At 37.5% G+C, this 19,023-nt stretch overlaps 1 protein-coding gene across 2 annotated transcripts; it reads left to right on the top strand.

The window, feature by feature from the left end:
• The first annotated feature begins 530 nt into the window (after positions 1 to 530).
• On the top strand, positions 531 to 16,027 carry prkar1aa (protein kinase, cAMP-dependent, regulatory, type I, alpha (tissue specific extinguisher 1) a). 2 transcript variants are annotated; one of them, XM_077533772.1, is made up of 11 exons: positions 531 to 815; positions 3,613 to 3,802; positions 4,495 to 4,653; positions 5,364 to 5,455; positions 5,529 to 5,590; positions 7,672 to 7,718; positions 9,687 to 9,845; positions 10,083 to 10,143; positions 10,237 to 10,358; positions 12,582 to 12,663; positions 13,759 to 16,027. In XM_077533772.1, exons 2-11 carry the CDS (start codon positions 3,629 to 3,631, stop codon positions 13,929 to 13,931), a joined length of 1,131 nt encoding a protein of 376 aa, XP_077389898.1. In that variant the 5' UTR covers positions 531 to 815; positions 3,613 to 3,628; the 3' UTR covers positions 13,932 to 16,027. The 2 variants fall into 2 exon arrangements, with proteins under 2 accessions (XP_077389898.1, XP_077389889.1); XM_077533763.1 differs by having other exon boundaries at positions 532 to 855.
• Positions 16,028 to 19,023: the final 2,996 nt, after the last annotated feature.

The following is a 19,023-nucleotide window of genomic DNA, read 5'->3' as shown; positions in this document are numbered from 1 at the left end:
GGAGTATTGTCCTACTGATAACAAGACTGCTGATATAATGACAAAGCAGGTAACCAAGGCGAAACTTAGAAAGTTTGAAGGCATTATTTTTGGAGTTTAAAATGTGTAAGACAGAGGTCCACATTCATTATGTATTTGTGTTTTTCTTTAAATTACAACAACCTGAGTACAAGTGAGGGTGCTGAGAGCTTTATATGTCCTCAGTGATGTGTAATGTTGCGCTTGTGCCTCTGTGAGGCGCTCAAACACTTTTCTTTTATCTAAATTTGTCTTTTATCTTCCTTTGTCCTTTTATCTACCTTTGTTCTTTTATCTTTTATCTGTTGAGTGCAGACGTGTTTTGTTGTGCCCCGCAATAAATATGCCATACTTGGCTAAAGAAACTTTCCGTCATCCATTCATCCGAATGCATCGTTAAGCTGCCAAAATTTAACAAAATCCCCCCCCCTCTCTCTCTCTCTCTCTCTCTCTCTCTCTCTCTCTCTCTCTCTCTCTCTCTCTCTCTCTCTCTCTCTCTCTCTCTCTCTCTCTCTCTCTCAGTACCCCACTAGTAGGAATGTATACAAAATATATAATATACAAAATTGCGACGTAATATGGTGTGCAAGCTAGAGAACTTTTAATTAACTACCATTCCGTTTTCACCGGATGGTCCACTCAGGCTCGAACTTCTGAATGTTATGTATGAATGTTATGTAACCGAGCACCTCACAGTACTGTACTTTTGAAAACAGGAAGTCAGCGTGAAACGTGCAAGCGGAAGTAGTTCTCCACGGCCCGAAAAGAAAAACAGCGAACGCTCGAAACGAGTCTTGGAAAGGACTTTTGTCAAGTTCGCATTTTTAGCTGTAACATGTAAGTAAATGTTTTGGAATAAAAAAGTGCAGATTGAAGATTCTTGTAGTGACCATACCCCGTCGTTTGTGGCGTTAGCATATAATGTTTAAAAGTTAGCGTTGTTCGGAAATTAAAATCCACAATAATGTAGGCTATGTCGACTACGAATTATTTTCAGACTTAGAACACGTTTTTTTCGTTATTACTTCATGGACTGGCTTTTCATTACCAACAAACGGAGAGCAGTTTGACCTGCTAATAAGCTTTATTGTACTTCTGCAGAGTTAGCTAGTGAAAGTTAGCGATAGTACATGAAGTATTAAGCTATTGCATACTTCATCTACATAGTTAGTTAGCAGGTTATTACACCACTTTATGGGTTCATCGTTACAACTTAAGAACTTTGTGTAGAAAACACAGGATATATATAATTCAGAGTAGCAAATACAACCGAACACTGTTGATAGTATACAATAACATTGGAATTATGTGTCATTCAAGAATTGGGACATTTGAGCTTAAACATTCTTGAAGAATAAACATTCAGTTTCCCGATTTTCTGCTACATATTCCTAAAAAAAAAAAAAAAGTATTAAAATATAAAAGGCTTGCTCATCTTATAGTGACTGGTAAAAATTTTTTTATCACAACCCTTTTAATGCAAACTGGGTTGCAGGTAACATGGTAGAATAAAAAAGTAGAATCTAGCTGTTTAACTAGCTGTTACTGCTGACCAAGAGTACAAACTTACTTATGTAAATAAGTAAATAAAAAAAATAAAAAAAGTCTTATTCTGATCATATACATAACAGAGTTGCATGAGGTGGAGTGATACATTCAAGCAAGGCTAACTATGTTATAGAAATATGAAAAATACAACACAGAACATACATTTGCTCTACCCGTTCTTTTGGAAAACTGATGATATCAAGTCCAGCGCATCATCTGATTCACTGCTTTCTTCTTCTACTTGTATCATGCTAAAAAGGTTATGGTAACATGGTTGCGTGCATGTTGTGGGACACATGTTCCATGAATAATAATTATTTGAATTTTGAAATATGCTAATTAAAACAATTGCTCCCACAGCTAGAAGATACTGTAGTGAAACTAATAATAATAATAATAATAATAGTAGTAATTGTTATTATTATTATTATTATTATTATTATTATTATTATTATTATTATTATTATTATATTTAATTTTAACTGTGTTATTTGAGATTCAATTTTCAGATTCAAGTGCTCCAGAGTTAGTTGGTGTTTAAAAAAAAAATATTTTCAAGCACTCTTTTCTATTAGTTTTTTTTTTTTTTTTAAGATTTGGTCTCGTGATAAGTATATTTACAGAGAAATTGCATGTATTAGTATTTTGTGTGTGAATTATTTAAAATTGGATGGATAAGATGTAAAATGCCCTCCAATTCTGGAATTACCCATATTTAATAGTAATTACTCTTTTCCATCTATTGTGAGCACTGGTAACTGTTAAGTGGAAGAGGAAAACTGTCATAATGACCATATAACGGCAAAAGGAAGCTAGGAAATTTGGGACAGGTGTAGAACTGCACACTGTTTTCTGACCATTTTACATATTTATATGACTATAATTTTAATTTTAAAATTGTTATATCCATCCGTCCGTCTGTCCATCCATCCATCCGTCCATCCATCCATCCATCCATCCATCCATCCATCCATCCATTTTCTTGACCGCTTATTCCTCACAAGGGTCGCGGTGGGTGCTGGCGCCTATCTCAGCTGGCTCTGGGCAGTAGGCGTTGTACACCCAGGACTGGTTGCCAGCCAATCTAATTGTTATATTTAATAAATAAATACAGTGCTGCAACTAATGATTTTTTTAAAATAATTGAATAATCTTACTCCGGTCTCCTCCCACATTCCAAAGACATGCATGGCAGGTTAATTGGGTGCTCCGAATTGTCCCTAGGTGTGCGTGTGAGTGTGGATGGTTGTTCGTCTCTGTGTGCCCTGCGATTGGCTGGCAACCAGTCCAGGGTGTCCCCCGCCTACTGCCCAGAGCCAGCTGAGATAGGCGCCAGCACCCCCCGCGACCCTTGTGAGGAATAAGCGGTCAAGAAAATGGATGGATGGATGGATGAATAATCTGTTGAGTATGTTGTCAATTGAAAATGTATTCCAAAACAGCGCACCATTTCAAATTGACAGTGCAGAAACTGCACAAACATAAATTATGATTGATTTCTTAGTTTGGTCCGGGACGTGACATCTGTCAGAAAATTGGCAAAAATGGTGATCATTGTTTTCCAAAGCAGAAGCAAAGATGTTTGCAAATGTTTTATTTTGAAAATGTACCAAGACAATCCTTGGAGGACTACAGAAATGGATAAATATTCACTGCTAAGAGGCTTCAAATTCTCAGGATTTGGACTCATTTTTAATTAGACACAGTCTGTAAACGATTACCGGTAATCAATTATCAAAATATTTATTGATTAATTTGATAATCAAATGTTTCTGATTTAGCAATTAATTAATTGTTGCACTTCTGTTCTTATTTCTAGTTGGGCTGTTTTCCCATAGGAAAACAATTTTCATACTCCAAACATAATATAAGTCGACCAGCGTCCGAAAACTGCAGAAGGTTAACAATCTGTTCTCATCACAGAACGCAAGTGCACTGTAGTCCTGTCATTATTGACAATAGGAACCTTTTAAGCATGGTACCCTGGTTCTTTGAAGCGCGTCCTTTCTACTAACTTAAATTCATAATTTCTGTCTCCTCCTATAGTAGATCACAAGGAAGGATGGCTTCATGTGGGACAAGCAATGAGGATGAGCGCAAGCTGCGGGAGTGCGAAGTATATGTTCAAAAGCACAACATTCAGCAGGTGCTCAAAGATTGCATCGTCCAGCTGTGCACAGCCCGGCCCGAACGACCCATGGCTTTCCTCAGGGACCTCTTTGAAAGACTGGAGAAGGTGGTTTCTTACACAAAAACTGATATACAGTAGTTGGATAGGCTATGCTATGTTATTTAGCAGGGCTGTGTCATCCATCCATTCCAAAAATGCTGCATTGACTATATATAGCAACTGCCACATTGTTCCCATTGTGTGCATATATTAGTGAACGAGAGCAGCGTGACAGCATACAATGTTGGAGCAAAGGTGGAAATACAATTGTCAGAGTTGCTGTAGAGCGTAGTCGCTTAGTGATTTGATTAGGCATTGTCACACACCGTTGGTTTAATAACAAGCACGTGGTGGACATGCTTGTGACAGCTTTGCTCTGCTGTCAACGTAACAATCTGCAGCAGAAGTCATACAATAACAGCATCTATCTTTTAAAGTACACAGTTCATTTACTGAAAAGCTGAGCTACTATGAACTTCAGCTTACTTGTGACCCTCAACAGTAGTATAAAATGGATTGGGTGGGTGAATGAACATTTTAAACCAAACAAAACTGTGTTTTATTTAGGTTTTATGATCAAGAATAAGAAATAGTTGGAGTTAGTTATGCTCCTTTTTAGGAGAACTGTGCTCTTTCCCTGCTGAGTCATGACTCATGATGCTACTGCATATCCATTTATGTACTCAACAATTTGTTTATTTATAAGAAGTCAATGTCATGTAAATGACTGGCGCAGTTGATGCTTCTTGCACCAACAGGAGGAGGTCCAGCAGATGGTGTCACAGCAGAAGTCCATGGACTCTCGTGAAGATGAAGTTTCACCACCTATGAATCCTGTGGTGAGGGGCAGGAGCAGGAGAGGAGCCATCAGTGCTGAGGTGTACACAGAGGAAGACGCTGCCTCCTATGTCAGAAAGGTCAGGAGTCATAAAGCACTGCTGCAAATTTGCACATAGAAGTGAATATTGGGCTGTTGCAGCTTTTGTGAGACAGCTGTGGCTGTTGAAAGCACACAATGTAAATAAAGATGATGTGACTTCTTCAATTAAAACTCAAGAGTTGATTTAGGTACGTAGAAACTTTATTGATCCCAAAGGAATTTTTTGTAACTAGTAGCAGTGCCAATAAGTTACAATCACAGCAAATAAACTGTTGGCCAATGTACCGTATACAGAGTCGATATATATGTGAGATTGAATATGCTCCTTTGCAAGACCACCTTTTGTGTGAAGGGTGTTTGACATCAAATATTCACAACAGCTTATCGGTTTGCTGGCTCTTTTCCCAGTAACAGATGAGGTTCAGTTCAAGAAAATTCTTCAAGCTGAGGTTTGGAATTATAATAATGTAAAGTGAGTGTGTGTGTTATAATTTAGGCCCGTATATTTTGTCATTTTTGTGTACAATTATTTTACTCTGCTGCCAGGTTGCAAATCAAAATCTGTTCAATCAATTATGTTGTATATTACCTGGCTAAATAAAATATACATTAAGTAAATTTAACAAATGAATACATTCTATTGTATGTTTGCATGTATGTATGTATGAACATTTACTGTGGATTTTCACACTAGACATCACCTCTCTCTCTCTCCCTCACTTTCTCTCACTCCCCCCCCCCCATCAGGTTATTCCAAAAGACTACAAGACTATGGCAGCTCTGGGCAAAGCCATGGAGAAGAACATCCTGTTTGCCCACTTAGACAGCAATGAGAAAAGGTATCACACCATAGCATTCGACAATCCTTGATGAACATTTCCTTCTCATCAAACAATATTTTTGGTCTTCCAGTGACATATTTGATGCCATGTTTTCTGTCAACTACATTGCTGGAGAAACAGTCATCATTCAAGGTCAGCTGTTTTTTGGTCTGCAGTTTATGTGATGATAGGGCTGGGTGATATGGATGATGATGGTAATCCATATTGACAATTAGAATTTGTTTAACCTAATGAAAATAAGAAAAAGTATTAAATGGATTAATGAAAAAAAAAAATAATTGTCAAGGTCTAGTGCAACTGGAGAGGGAGATCCCCAAATCACGGGCAACTGAGCGGGAACAAGGATTCATTACAGTCCAAAGTAGGTAAATAAAAAATGCTGGACCAAGCCAGGAAGGAAAAAATGGGGGGGGGGGGGGGGGGGGGACACAAGGCGCTTGCAAAAGGCCAGGTAACAAAACTCCACTGTAACTCAGGGACTATGAAAACACGAGAAAACAAGTCCAAAAATCAAAACGATGTAGCAAAACTTACGCGGCAGCAAGAGTAGCGCAAACCTATGGCGAAAACACGAGACAACAATAGCCGTAAGCAGGGAGGAATAACCCGATGTTCTGTCGGTGTCAGAGTCCTTATAAAGGCCTAATTGCTGATGCGCCGCAGGTGTGGTGCTAGGGGGAATGCCCCCTCAATCACTCAGAGACTAAAAAAAGAAAAAAGGAGAAAAGCACTGAGAGCCCTGCATCATGACAAAAACACAACTACCCAGATGTAAAAAGCTAGTTTTTAAGGAATGTACAGTGTTGTTGTGTATATTGTAATGTAAAGTGCAATTTTGTTTACATTACTTCTAGCAGCACCTTAAATACATATTTGCGGTTAATGTAAAGCTGCTATCCCAAAGCAGTAGCATTGATTAAAGAGATACTCACTGAGCTATTTTCAACAGCAAGAAGATAATATTTTCTCTATAATTAACAGGGATGTAATGATATCCAAACATCACGATACAATAATATCACGAATATGAAGGTCACGGTACGCTAATTATCACGATATTGTGTGGAGGTTGGCGATTTAAAAAAAAGGCCACAATATTGAACAAAACCAGTATTTATTTATTTATTTGTAACGGCTACTTTATCATCTGGCTGTATAGCTCAGTGGTTAGAATGTCTGACTTTGGTTCCCTGGTTCAAATCCCTGTGATGGCAATCATTTGTCAACATTTAACTGGGTCCTGGCTGTGCAGCCCAGGTACAGCCCATTCACCAGCCTGTATCCAACCCACATGGGTGTGTTGGCAGGGCAGGAGCAAAACCAGATGGAATCCTAAATGGGTAAGAACTAGGGGTGTGAATTGCCTAGTACCTGACGATTCGATCCGTATCACGATTCATAGGTCACGATTCGATTCGGTACCGATTAATCCCGATATGAATTTACAAGTCCATTGTTACGATTTTTTTTTTTTTACTCAATTTAGAAAATAGCATTCAGTAAACTTGTACATGTACACTGTAAGATTTGTATGAAATGTATTATTTATTGATCTCAAACTTCAGTGTTATAAATGTGAGCCACTGTATTTAACAAACAGGTTGTAACATTTTTCATGTTAGAACAGCATTGAAATAAAATATTAAGGCTTAATGTTCCATTAATATAACATTCTTCCATGCTTAAGGTGTGAAAGATGTTTTGTTGATTATTATTTTTTTTTTTCAAAAATGGATGTTAAAAAATTGATTCGGCCGCCTATTGAATCGATTCGAGAATTGCGTGCTGTAGTATCGCGATATATTACCGAATCGATTTTTTTTAACACCCCTAGTAAGAACAAGTGTGGCCTACATGGGTTGCATTTATTTTGCCCACCTGCAACCCAGTTAAGGCCCATTCAGATCCCAGTTCAAGCCCATATAAGCAAACACAGGTGTTACGCATATGGGCCCCACATGAAATTACTCATTCGGAACCCACCTAACACCCAGTCAAAAACCCATGTCAGCCCATGTGGGCTAACACAGGTGTGCCCCTTGCGGAACCCAGGAGCAAAACCAGATGAACCCATGCCCACGTGTCCATGTGAAAACCCACATGGGGCCCAACTGGACATATTGGCTGGGCATTGTTCATACAATACAAGTATAGCATCTAGTCGATCTTGTCATACAAAACGTCACAAACGCTGTTATCATTTCCTGTTTCAGGTGATGAGGGAGACAACTTCTATGTTATCGACCAGGGAGAGATGGATGTAAGATTACTTTTGCATTTTACTCATATATTACATTTGCATGGGGTGATTAGGGGACATACAGTCAGCAGGCCACAATTGTTGAAATGCCCACACCAGTGTATTGTATCGTAATCTGAAGTCCGATGAGAAGCGGAAAAACAGCCAATTAAACATTTTACTAGACTGTGTTTAAAACCAAATTCTTTACATTATTAAATTCTGGGTACAATATGAGCACCTTGTTATAAAAGTGTAAATGTATCTACTCTTTGACTGCCAAAGACGTTTCATGATGATTAGTAAAATTCCAATGAATGGAATGCGATCTTTCATTGAGTAGCCACATTGTATATGTAGTAAAGGCAAACAATATTCTTTTTGCCTTGAAAGATGAGTCACAATGCTCAAAAGCGGCTGGCACTGTGGATTTTTTTGTTTTGTTTTTATAACGCCTGGCAGTCAAAGAGTTAAGATCATAATAAAAAAGTTTGCCTCATATTGTCACCAAAGAACATTGTTAGTTAGAAAAATGTAGTTTTGTAGCCTCTGTTTGGCGATGCGGCCACCTTAATTGACATGTAATTTGGGAAATTCTTACGTCAATGAGTGAAAATACAGTCAATGCTTTTTACTGTCTTTTGGGGCTCAAAACCGCATCACGCCATTCCATGTAGCCATGTTATGCAAAGAAACATGAAATTGTTAAATCTGTTTGCATGTTGGCTCACAAAGGTGAGGAATGTCTCATTTGCAGCTGACAGGACCTCCCACTCAAAACAGGCCTTTCAACATTACTGGAATAATCCAGCCAATACCTTGATGAATATCCATCCGTCCATCCATTTTCTTAACCGCTTATTCCTCACAAGGGTTGCGGGACCTTGATTGCATAATTTGTAGGGGGCTAGGGCAATGGTTAACAGTTTTAATTGTGATTAATTTCATCGCAAGGAAATGTAATTAAAAGTGGGAGAACATTTATGTGTCGATTTATGACACAAATTTAACCTTTGCCCAAAGTGATGAAACCACTCAAGCGTTTAGAATGAAAAATGCTGTGTATGATCTCCAACCTAAAAACTTGCCAGTCAAATTCAGTAGAGGTAAAGTCGTGGCTTGGGTCTGCATAGCTTCTTCTGGAACAGGCTAATTAATCTTTAATGATGTATGTTTACAGCAGAAAAATACTCAGAAGTTCACATTACAGTTAGAAGTGGGTGGTTTTTGAATGCTCCAGACTTAAAACCTATAGAGTAGGGGTCAGCAACCTTTTTGAAACTGACGGTTAATTTTTGAGTATTGAATAATGGAAAGAGCGTAAAACACACTTATGAATAACAGATTGTTCAGATGTCCTTTAATTATATGTTATGAATAGTGTTGTTCCGATACCAATACTAGTATCGGCAGAGGCCCCGATACTGCATTAAAACACTGGTATCGGTATCGGTGACTACTAACAAGTAACATGCCGATACCATTAATTCCAACGCTAATATAGGACTTTTGATGCAGCATCTTGTGTCTTGCTCGTGATATGTGACATGTTCACTGCATGCAGATCTAAAATATCCTATTGGCCCTTGAATGCCCTGAACCAGTGGCAGGACAGCTTCTTCATGTTGAGAAAAAACAAAACAAAAAAAACCTTAGGTATCGGTATGGTATCGGCATCGGCCGATACTGCAAAGCTGGGTATCGGAATCGGTATCGGGGGCCAAAAAATGTTATCGGAACAACAGTAGTTATGAATAATGAAAAACACCATCACTGTTCCAATACTTTTGAGGGAGGTGTCAAGTCTGAGATAGAATTCCTTCAGAAAAATCCACTCTTAACATATTTAAATTTAAATATTTAGGGCTCGATAGCCGTATTTAAGATTCTAAAAGTGCCTGTAGCATCAGACAAGTTCAACTGCAATTACACCTGTCCTTTAATTATTTGTTAATTATAGTGACTGCAAGTCTCTGCATTTCCTTGTAGGTATATGTGAACAATGAGTGGGTGACCAGCATTGGTGAGGGTGGCAGTTTTGGGGAGCTTGCTCTGATCTATGGGACCCCTCGTGCAGCTTCTGTTCGCGCTCGCTCCGATGTCAAGCTGTGGGGCATTGACAGAGACAGTTATAGGAGAATACTCATGGTAAGCAGTGCTTTTTACACATGATAACATAATTAATAACTGCATTGTTTATTACATTATATATATACATAAATATATATATATATATATATATATATATATATATATATATATATATATATATATATATATATATATATATATATATATATATATATATATATATATATATATATAAATAAATATCTATATCATAAATAATATCTATATCAATAATATATTGAATTGTATTTATAGGGAAGCACTTTAAGAAAACGTAAGATGTATGAGGAGTTCCTGAGCAAAGTTTCTATTTTAGGTGAGTTTAAATGTTTATTTTGAATGTTGCAAATTTGGCTTTTCATTTAGATTTTATTCGTGAGTGCTTGATATTTCCTTACCATGTCAATAGAGTCTTTGGACAAATGGGAACGCCTGACTGTGGCTGATGCCTTGGAGACAGTGCAGTTTGAGGATAACCAGAAAATTGTTGTGCAAGGAGAGCCTGGTGATGAGTTTTTCATCATTTTAGAGGTACACTCCATCTACTGAGACTGGATTCGCTCAACATGTCCAAGTGCACAATTCCGATTCAATATAGTCACACAGCAAAGTGAGAGGGAAGAATGGTGGTTATTTCAGATATCAGCATTCATGTCAGATACTCTTTTTTTTCAGTGTTGTTCAAGTTACTTTTGAAAAGTAAAGAGTTATAGTTATAGTTACTTCTCTGAAATAGTAACTAATTACTAGTTATTCAATTATGAACGTAACTACTTTAAGTACTTTACATACATACATAAATACATACATATATATATATATATATATATATATATATATATATATATATATATATATGTATATATATATATATATATATATGTATATATATATGTGTATATATATATATATATATATATATATATATATATATATATATATATATATATATATACATATATATATATATATATATATATATATATAAAACACCCACTCATGCTCAGTAACTTATGTTATTTTTTGTATGGGGATAATGAGAGCCTAGCAAAGGGCAAACTTCATTGTTTGCATCAACCATTCAGAGTATTATCTCAGTATCGTGAATCGTGACTTTTGAAGTTAGGTTTACATTTCACAGCGATTGTTTTTTTTCTTGTGTACTTCGCTTTCATTTATCATTTCATTGTTGATGGTTCTGATTAGGGATAGACCGATTATCGGTGCCGATATTCAGCATTTTGAGAAATATCGGCATCGGCCATTTTGAAGAATCATATGGCCGATAATAGATCCTTTTTTCTTTATTTTTATTTTTTTTAAGTGTTAACTTCAGGGAACTAATTTAAATGTAAATTTAAAAAAAAAAAGTTTTTATTTTCATTTTTGTCGACCCTGGGAACTCTCTGCACCTTCTGTTTTTGATTGAAATTAAAACTAAGATAAGTAAAAATTTAATACTTTGGATATTTTGAAATTTTTGAAGACTTATTTTTTGTAGAAAATAATTGTTTGTTTTTATTTAACTTTTGAAAACATGCTACTGCGCCTGGGAGATCCCAGAACTTGTGTATTGACTAAGATTTTGGGAAGAAAAAAAAAAACTTACAAATATTTTACTAACCCTAAACGTTGCTCAATAAACGTGCTTTAAAATAAAAAAACTAAAATAAAAAAAAAGATAAGAGCTGGAGTTTGTATTTTTTCAAAATTTTGATGTCCCTTTTTAGTGAAAATGAATATCGGCTCCAAATATCGGTTATCGGCATCCTTCACTACTAATAATTGGTATCGGTATTGGGCCCAAAAAAACCTTATCGGTCTATCTCTAGTTCTGATAACTGGTTCTGATGATGCAGACCAATCTTTGTGTAGCACTCGGAAAAATACCTCATGAGAGAAAATTTGTATTCACATTCTGACTCATGACATTTGCATTTAGAGCTTCTCCCACACTTATTTGATACTTATTGGTACAACCGTACGCCACACCCTGTAGTATTTTTGCTGTAGCGGAAGAAAATAACATGAAAAGCATGCAGCGGAAAAGTCAGTGTTCCACTTACTGTAAGTGTGGCAATGCAAGATGGCCGCCGCCGGCTTCATTCCTCAACAGCATGAGCAGCCCAGGTTATTTCTTACGTCTGTGCTGTATCAGTCTGTGAATCCACCAGTCTGACCGTGGTATTTTTTGATGCTTTGAGCCAGGAGAGCATGGTAGCGTTTTAATTTCATTTTCTTTACTCAAGAGCTATGGTTGTACATGCGTTCGGGTCGGCTTGCATCAAGTTTACAGCGGGCAACTTGAAAGACGCAGCGCGCTTTTCTACCAAAGCAGTAGTAGTACTGGAGTAAGCATGCGCATGGTGACGTGACGAGTGCAGGACTTCCATACTATATTTCAGTCCGTGGATGAGTGGTGCTCGCCGAAACAACTTTTGGGGATCAAAACATGTATTGTTAAGCGTAGTAGAACGCTGAGAGTACGTTCTTTGCATGTTGAGATGTACATAAACGCTCAAAGGAGATTTTTAGTAGTACAATAACTATAGGGCCGTTATATTATGTAATGTAACGACTATAGGGCGTTAGTTCCAGCACTGCTCTTCATATGCCATAATGTAATGATACACTTTTAGACTGCATTTACATTACATCAAGATGTTGATATTAGACAGTGCACCTACTACTGGTATATATGATGCATCTTCACATTACATTTGTTTGAAACTAAATTCATTTATGTGATGTTAGGGAACAGCAGCAGTGCTGCAGAGGCGGTCCGAGGATCAGGAGTTTGTGGAAGTTGGCAGACTTGGACCGTCAGATTACTTTGGTAAGTTGTGATCAAGTAGTAGAAGACACTGACCCATCTCAGATGCTGACGTTAGTCATCTACAATGTAACCATTATGTATACTTTTGGAACTATCCAATCTCAAATACACACACTAAATTTAAACTATTTTGAAACATCCCTAGTTCATTGTGTCCAAATACATTTATACATACTTTAAAGGTGCATTGTGGAGTTTGTCACTTTCTTACTCGCAACTGCCACCTCTGGCTTAAAATGGAAGTGCAGCCCCTGCGTCAACCTCATGCATTGTGTGAGTGCGAGTTCATGTGTTGAATAAACTTTATTTTTTTCAGTTTTGTTGGAGTCCAAGCTACAGTTTGGGCTGTGCTGGGCCTCTTCTTGTTTTGTTTTTTTCTCAGTTTCCATCTCATTTGTGTCGTACACTAGCTAACACAACACTACATATCTGCTACATGTCCGTGGGGATGAGCATGACGTCAACTTCACCCCTCCCCACCCCCAAGAAACTGCGGCGTGTTCGCTCCGTGCACGCGAAACAGAAGGGAAGATACAAGCTGATTGGCACATTCCCAGTTAAAAAGTCAGGGCCCTTTGTGCTCATTTGGGCATTGATGTAGAAAAAGCAATATAAACTCCACAATGCAACACACGGATCGTGGGAGCAGCAGCCTAAGCAGATAAACCCAGACATAGACATTCTGTCTGGCACATCAGCAACAATTTATGAAGTCCGTCCACACTGCACAGTAGTAAACATACTTGAACAGGCTATCTTTTTTTTTTACATTTTGGTAATTTCAGCCAACTTTGTGAGAAATGCTGTGGCATTGCTTTTATACTACAATCACAATTATTAATTTATTGCTGAGTTAAAACCTCTCAGGCAATGCCAATTGTTTGTGGTTCAATAATACCACACCTCCAAACGTTGTTCTCCAATAAGAACACTAGGGGTTGCTCTTTTACCATTGCGTCAAGTCAGCTGGTGTTCCAGCGTCAGAAACACTTGCTGACCATAAGTTGGAAACAATTTTGAACAATAAATTAAATAGCAGAGTACAAGTGGACCAGATTTTACGCACCTGTTAACCTGTGTCCATCTTCTTTTCAGGTGAGATTGCCCTACTGATGAACCGACCTCGTGCCGCCACTGTTGTTGCATGTGGACCTCTCAAATGTGTCAAATTGGATCGGCCACGGTTTGAGAGAGTCCTCGGCCCCTGCTCCGACATCTTAAAGAGAAACATCCAGCAGTACAACAGCTTTGTTTCCCTCTCTGTGTGAACCTCCTTCCTTCCTCTGGTGTCAGATCCACTGATACAGGTCCGGTTCGTTTTGTATTTGACCTGGCAATGTAACTGCGGACGCCTTGTTACAGAAAACAATGTTACTCTTTTTTTTCAGAGAGCACTTTGGATACCTTTTAGAGCTTTGCAGTAGTTGCTATAAATTATTATTTTATATATCACTGGCACAAGGTGGAATCCTCCAAATCTCCAAAACCAGCAAATTTCAGGAAACATAGCAAGATGGCATTTTTGTTAGGACACATTGCATTGTCAAAGAGAGCAAGATATATTCAACAGCTGAGATTGGGAAGTCATTTGTAACGATAACACACCTACATGGGGTCTGACCATTAGTTAAGATTTTTGAAAAAATATGAAATTGACTAAATTTGGACATTGGAGGTTTCTGCCTGACAGCGATGCATTTTTGTTTGTGTTTATAGATACGTACACACACACGCATTCACACACAACATATTTTTCGAATTATAAATTGTTACAGAATATAAATTGCACCAGTCACATGTGATATTAGTTGTTCCTCACATAGTCCTAACTACTTTTCTTCTTTTGCCTCCATTCTACTTTCTTTTGCCGGTTGTTACTTTTGGTGCATTAGAACTACCTTTTTTCGCATGCTATAAAGAAGGTGGCCACTGATGGTAAGGCACGACTACTAATAATTCATTTTCTTCTTTGTCTTCATTTTCTTCTTTGTTTTTCTTCTTATGCCAACTTATTGCAGTTGCCAAATGCTTTTGGTGCATTACCACCGTTGGAAAGAAGATGGCGGTAATGCACAGAAAGTGAACACAATTAGGGAACTCGAATTTTGAGTGCCAATATGAGGTGTTTTTTTGTTTGTTTGTTTTTTAATATATACAAGTCAGATCTGAGCTTAAGTCATAGGAGCAGCCAAACTATGAAAAAGTGTGACTTATAGTCCGGAAAATGGGCTACATAACATACATACATTTTTGTTTGGTGTTAATCTGTTTATTCACATTTGCTTTAGGTAAGTATAGGTCAAGACAGGCTCATTCAAGTAGCAGATTTCACGTGGTCCAATTGTTTGGTTGTTGTTTTTTAATGACAAGATTCTCAAAAGCTTTCACAAGACTACAGTTAGAGACATCAACGACCTTGAGAACATTCCATGGTCTAAACCCCCATTTTTGTGCAATGGAAAATTCCGAAAAACCAATTTTGGAAAAAGGGAGAAGGAAAAACATGTGAGATGTTATTCAATGTTAGTTTAAATAGGAAGGGAGTTTGTTTAAGCATATGAATCACCGCTGGTCCACCTCACATCTTGTCCTGGATGGTCAAAGAGAATCCTCCACAGAGACAACCTCATTTTTCTAAGCGCCACCTAGTGCCCTCTCTGAGAAGGAGAGACGTAAGCAGTAAGAAAGACCAAAATCCAGATATGAGAGATGCATCCCAGCAATCACTCACCCATCTTGAAGACATCCACTAGTGCCTGTGAAAACATTTGAAAAAAAGTATACAATATAAATAATGAAAAGTAAAGAGGGGGAAAAAATGCAGTTTAGATTCGAGTAAAACAAATACTTATTACAGAGACCAAAGGATGAATATGAATTACACAGTTATACAGCACTTATACTCAGACTAATAACAAAAGACTTTGGGTTAAGGGACAAGATGGAAATTTGTATTCTAATAAAATAGTTAAGGGAAATTTGGGGACAAACAGTTTTCGGGTTGAGACAGGATGAGATAATCAGCTTTGTTGTTGTCTTGGAACTTGATGGAACCCAGAAAATAAAATACTAGTTGAGTTGATCTTTCTGCTGATTGTGCCTGCCAACACCAAGTATGTTGTTTTGCTTTTATTATTAGTGTTTATTCAAAGATGTGATCATTTCATATTGTTGTCAATGTGTTTTGTACTAGAAGTAACGTTTGTACCTATAGGCTTTAAATCAGGAGTTGGCAACCTGAGGCTCCAGTGTTATCTGAATCTGACTGTGCCTTGATAAAAAAAAATGGCATTACAGCACCTGCGCCACAATTTAGTCCTGCTTTTAGCTGAAAATAAAGATGCATCTAATGCTGTTAAAATTTCGCAGTTTCATGTTGCTTCCATGAAATTTATTTAAATCCACAATTTCATGTGTTAGCCATTTATTAATTAAACATTGCATGGATTGTTTTTCATCGTTACAGTCCGCTTTTCATTATTTCACTTGTTTTTAATATTACAGAATAACTACTGGTATCAATTAATAAAACTATTTCATCTTAATCTAGTTGGAACATATTTCATTTTTTCCCCTTGAATCTGAATTTCAGATTTCCATTTTTAAAAAAAGTAATATTTCTTTATTATATTCTCCTCCAATTGTACTGTTTTAAAATCCATCCATCCATCCATCCATTTTCTAAACCTCCTTACAAGGGTTGCAGGGGGTGCTGGAGCCTATCTGTTTTAAAATGTAATGTTCAAAACTGAACAGCATAGGCTAAGATATCTTGACTCAGCAAGTCTACATTTTGAAAAAAACACATCCTTGGCAGTGGGTGGGTCTTGGATTTATTTGTCAATCTGTTAGTTGGCAGGTTACTTTTGGTTCATACGGAATGATAAACAAATGGAAGGTGCTAATATTGTTTTTGGGGTTAGGCAATTCCACAGCGTCATGAATCAAATGGTAAAAAGTAGTTTGTAGTTTTTGCTTCATTGTGCTAAGTGTTTTTGTCCTTCTATTTTCTGGTTCACAACATTAAAATAAATGGTGCGATAAAGGTTAAGACTTTTTTTTGCACAGTACAGTATATCTGATGAACAGCACTTAAACTAATTCAAGGCAGTCCTCTTCAAAATCAATCTCTGCAGTCAATAGTGTACCTACCAATACCAAAGCTCAAATCACCAGCCAGTTTAAAGGATGTGAAAAATATTGTGCTTAGTAATGACTATAGCTCAGTCATGTATTGACCCTGCAGTCACTCAAAGGTCATTATTGATCATTATTGCTCATGTATTTGATTTGCTACTCAAAGTTGACTGTGGGGTGACTAATAGTTACATACAAAGTGAATGCACCACTCCTGATGGCTATTTGTCATTGGCAAAATGATTGAAAGATGGCATCAGGGTTAATATTTACATGACATCACATCATAATTAGACTGAATAAAACTGAGAATGTAATTGACAAATTTAGCAATATGTTTATTTTAGTTTCCATAAATATCGCTTGAACAATGTCAAAACTCTTTGCACAGGCAGAATATTTGGATACGTCTTGTAGTTCTTCTAGTGACATTACAGGCCGTGCAGGTGGACTGGCATAAGCGTCTAATCAGTGAGTGTACATAAGCAAGCTGTGACATTTCACAGACCCCCATGAGGCCATGAAATCATCTCATCTCTTGGGACATATATGATGATGCATGAAAGTCATTCTGGTTGAAACTTGCCAGCGCTTCTCAACAATGTTACGTGAGCTTCTTTTTTTTTCTTTTCCCCACAACTGAAATGAATGAAAATCTCTACTCACATCAAGTGCTGATACAATGTGCAACTGTGGCTAAAGTCGGTCTGATGACTCAAAATCTCATGCAGATGATGGAGTCAACAAGTGACACATCAACAGCAGAATGTTGGCTACCACCTGCAAGAGAAATTTAAGGCTGGCTCATTATGAAAATGGGACACAGATTGGGACCGATTATTAGCAAAACATTTCATTTTAAGAAACACTGCTAATATAAAAACTTTAAAAAAAAAAAAAAAAAAAAAGTTCTCAACACAAGCTGACATGTCAGTTGAGTCTAGTTTTATATAAGGTTGCTTGCCAGTCCCTCAGGCAAGAACGAGTGTGGGTTTCAGTTTTCCCTATCACTTATACTCCACAGACCACACACTAGTGTTCATTGGCCCATGTTCCCTTTTTCTCTCCCTCATTTCAATTTCTCTCATCCCATCTCACTGTTCATGCATTTCTCCACAATGACTCTTGTCGTCATCCTGTCAGCCTTCATTAAAATCAGTGCTAATCTGATGAGTCTAATAGTGACAGGAATGAAGTTGTGTTTAAATGTTCATGATAAAGGAATAGGAAGAGGAAGTTGACCTGTTTTCTGAAGACAACACAATGGAGAAAAGAAAGTACAGAATTTATTTTTGTGTGCCTCATTCATTTCCCAAATTCATTAAATGCGTTAAACTGCATGTATCTCACTTTTCAGCCTCTCCCTCCTCACAAGTGTCCTGGTTCAGCTACTGTATCTATGTGAATTCTACAATTTATTCAATCTGAAATGTTTCCAACTTTCCACATCGGATGAGTATCCTGCCAAATACGTGCCACTTTTGACCAGCGCAGAAGAAGACTACAGGGCATCTTTTGCTGTTGCCATTTGTTGTGAAGAACAACATGACAACATATTAGTATGATTGATATATGATTATCTGTGAAATATATTGATTATGTTGCAGAAAGTATTCTAAGCCAATAAAAGAAAGCCATGCACAAGAATCCACAGAATTTACGGCCAGCATAATGAGAAGGTTGAGAAATAAGAACCGAGTGATCTCAGAACGTGTGCCAAGCAACCACACACCTCATCTCAAATGCGGCTCCAACTAAAAACATACCATGCAATTTGATATGAAGTGTCTCTTCGGTGCACAAGGACTCACGTCAAGCCCACGCAGAAGGCGCATTGGCACATTCAGCCCACTTCTCACGAAGCTAAGGTGTGAAAGTCTCCTGTCCATCTCAATCCACGTGCTCACGTGGATGATTATGTGCAAGAAGAAAACTGAAAGAGCTCGGATGTATTTTGAGATCTATCTTAGGAGCAAAGCACAGGAGGGATCCCTACAAAATCCAAGGTTTTTGGAAAACCTTGGTGAGTGGAAAGCCACGGGATACTCTTTCTCAAGAAGGAGTAGTGCAATGACTTGACATGACATGCAATGATTTGACAATCTACACAGCAGACATACTGGCAGGGATAAACTATTTTTGCACAGTGGGCAAGTGCTGTTCCCAGCAAGTCAGTCTTATTTGTTGTTGTGCCTTGTACCCTGACTAACCCACTCGTCATGT

Source organism: Festucalex cinctus, chromosome 1 (assembly GCF_051991245.1).
Source record: "Festucalex cinctus isolate MCC-2025b chromosome 1, RoL_Fcin_1.0, whole genome shotgun sequence".
Taxonomy (NCBI): domain Eukaryota; kingdom Metazoa; phylum Chordata; class Actinopteri; order Syngnathiformes; family Syngnathidae; genus Festucalex; species Festucalex cinctus.
This window is presented reverse-complemented; position numbering and strand designations above follow the sequence as displayed.

What these genes read in the sequence shown, in the direction of transcription:
- prkar1aa (XM_077533772.1), top strand. Translation starts at nt 3,629, where the DNA reads ATGGCTTCATGTGGGACAAGCAATGAGGATGAGCGCAAGCTGCGGGAG. An exon ending in TCGACCAGGGAGAGATGGAT is followed by an intron (nt 7,719 to 9,686) that starts GTAAGATTACTT and finishes ATTTCCTTGTAG; the next exon opens with GTATATGTGAACAATGAGTG. An exon ending in TGGACCGTCAGATTACTTTG is followed by an intron (nt 12,664 to 13,758) that starts GTAAGTTGTGAT and finishes TCTTCTTTTCAG; the next exon opens with GTGAGATTGCCCTACTGATG.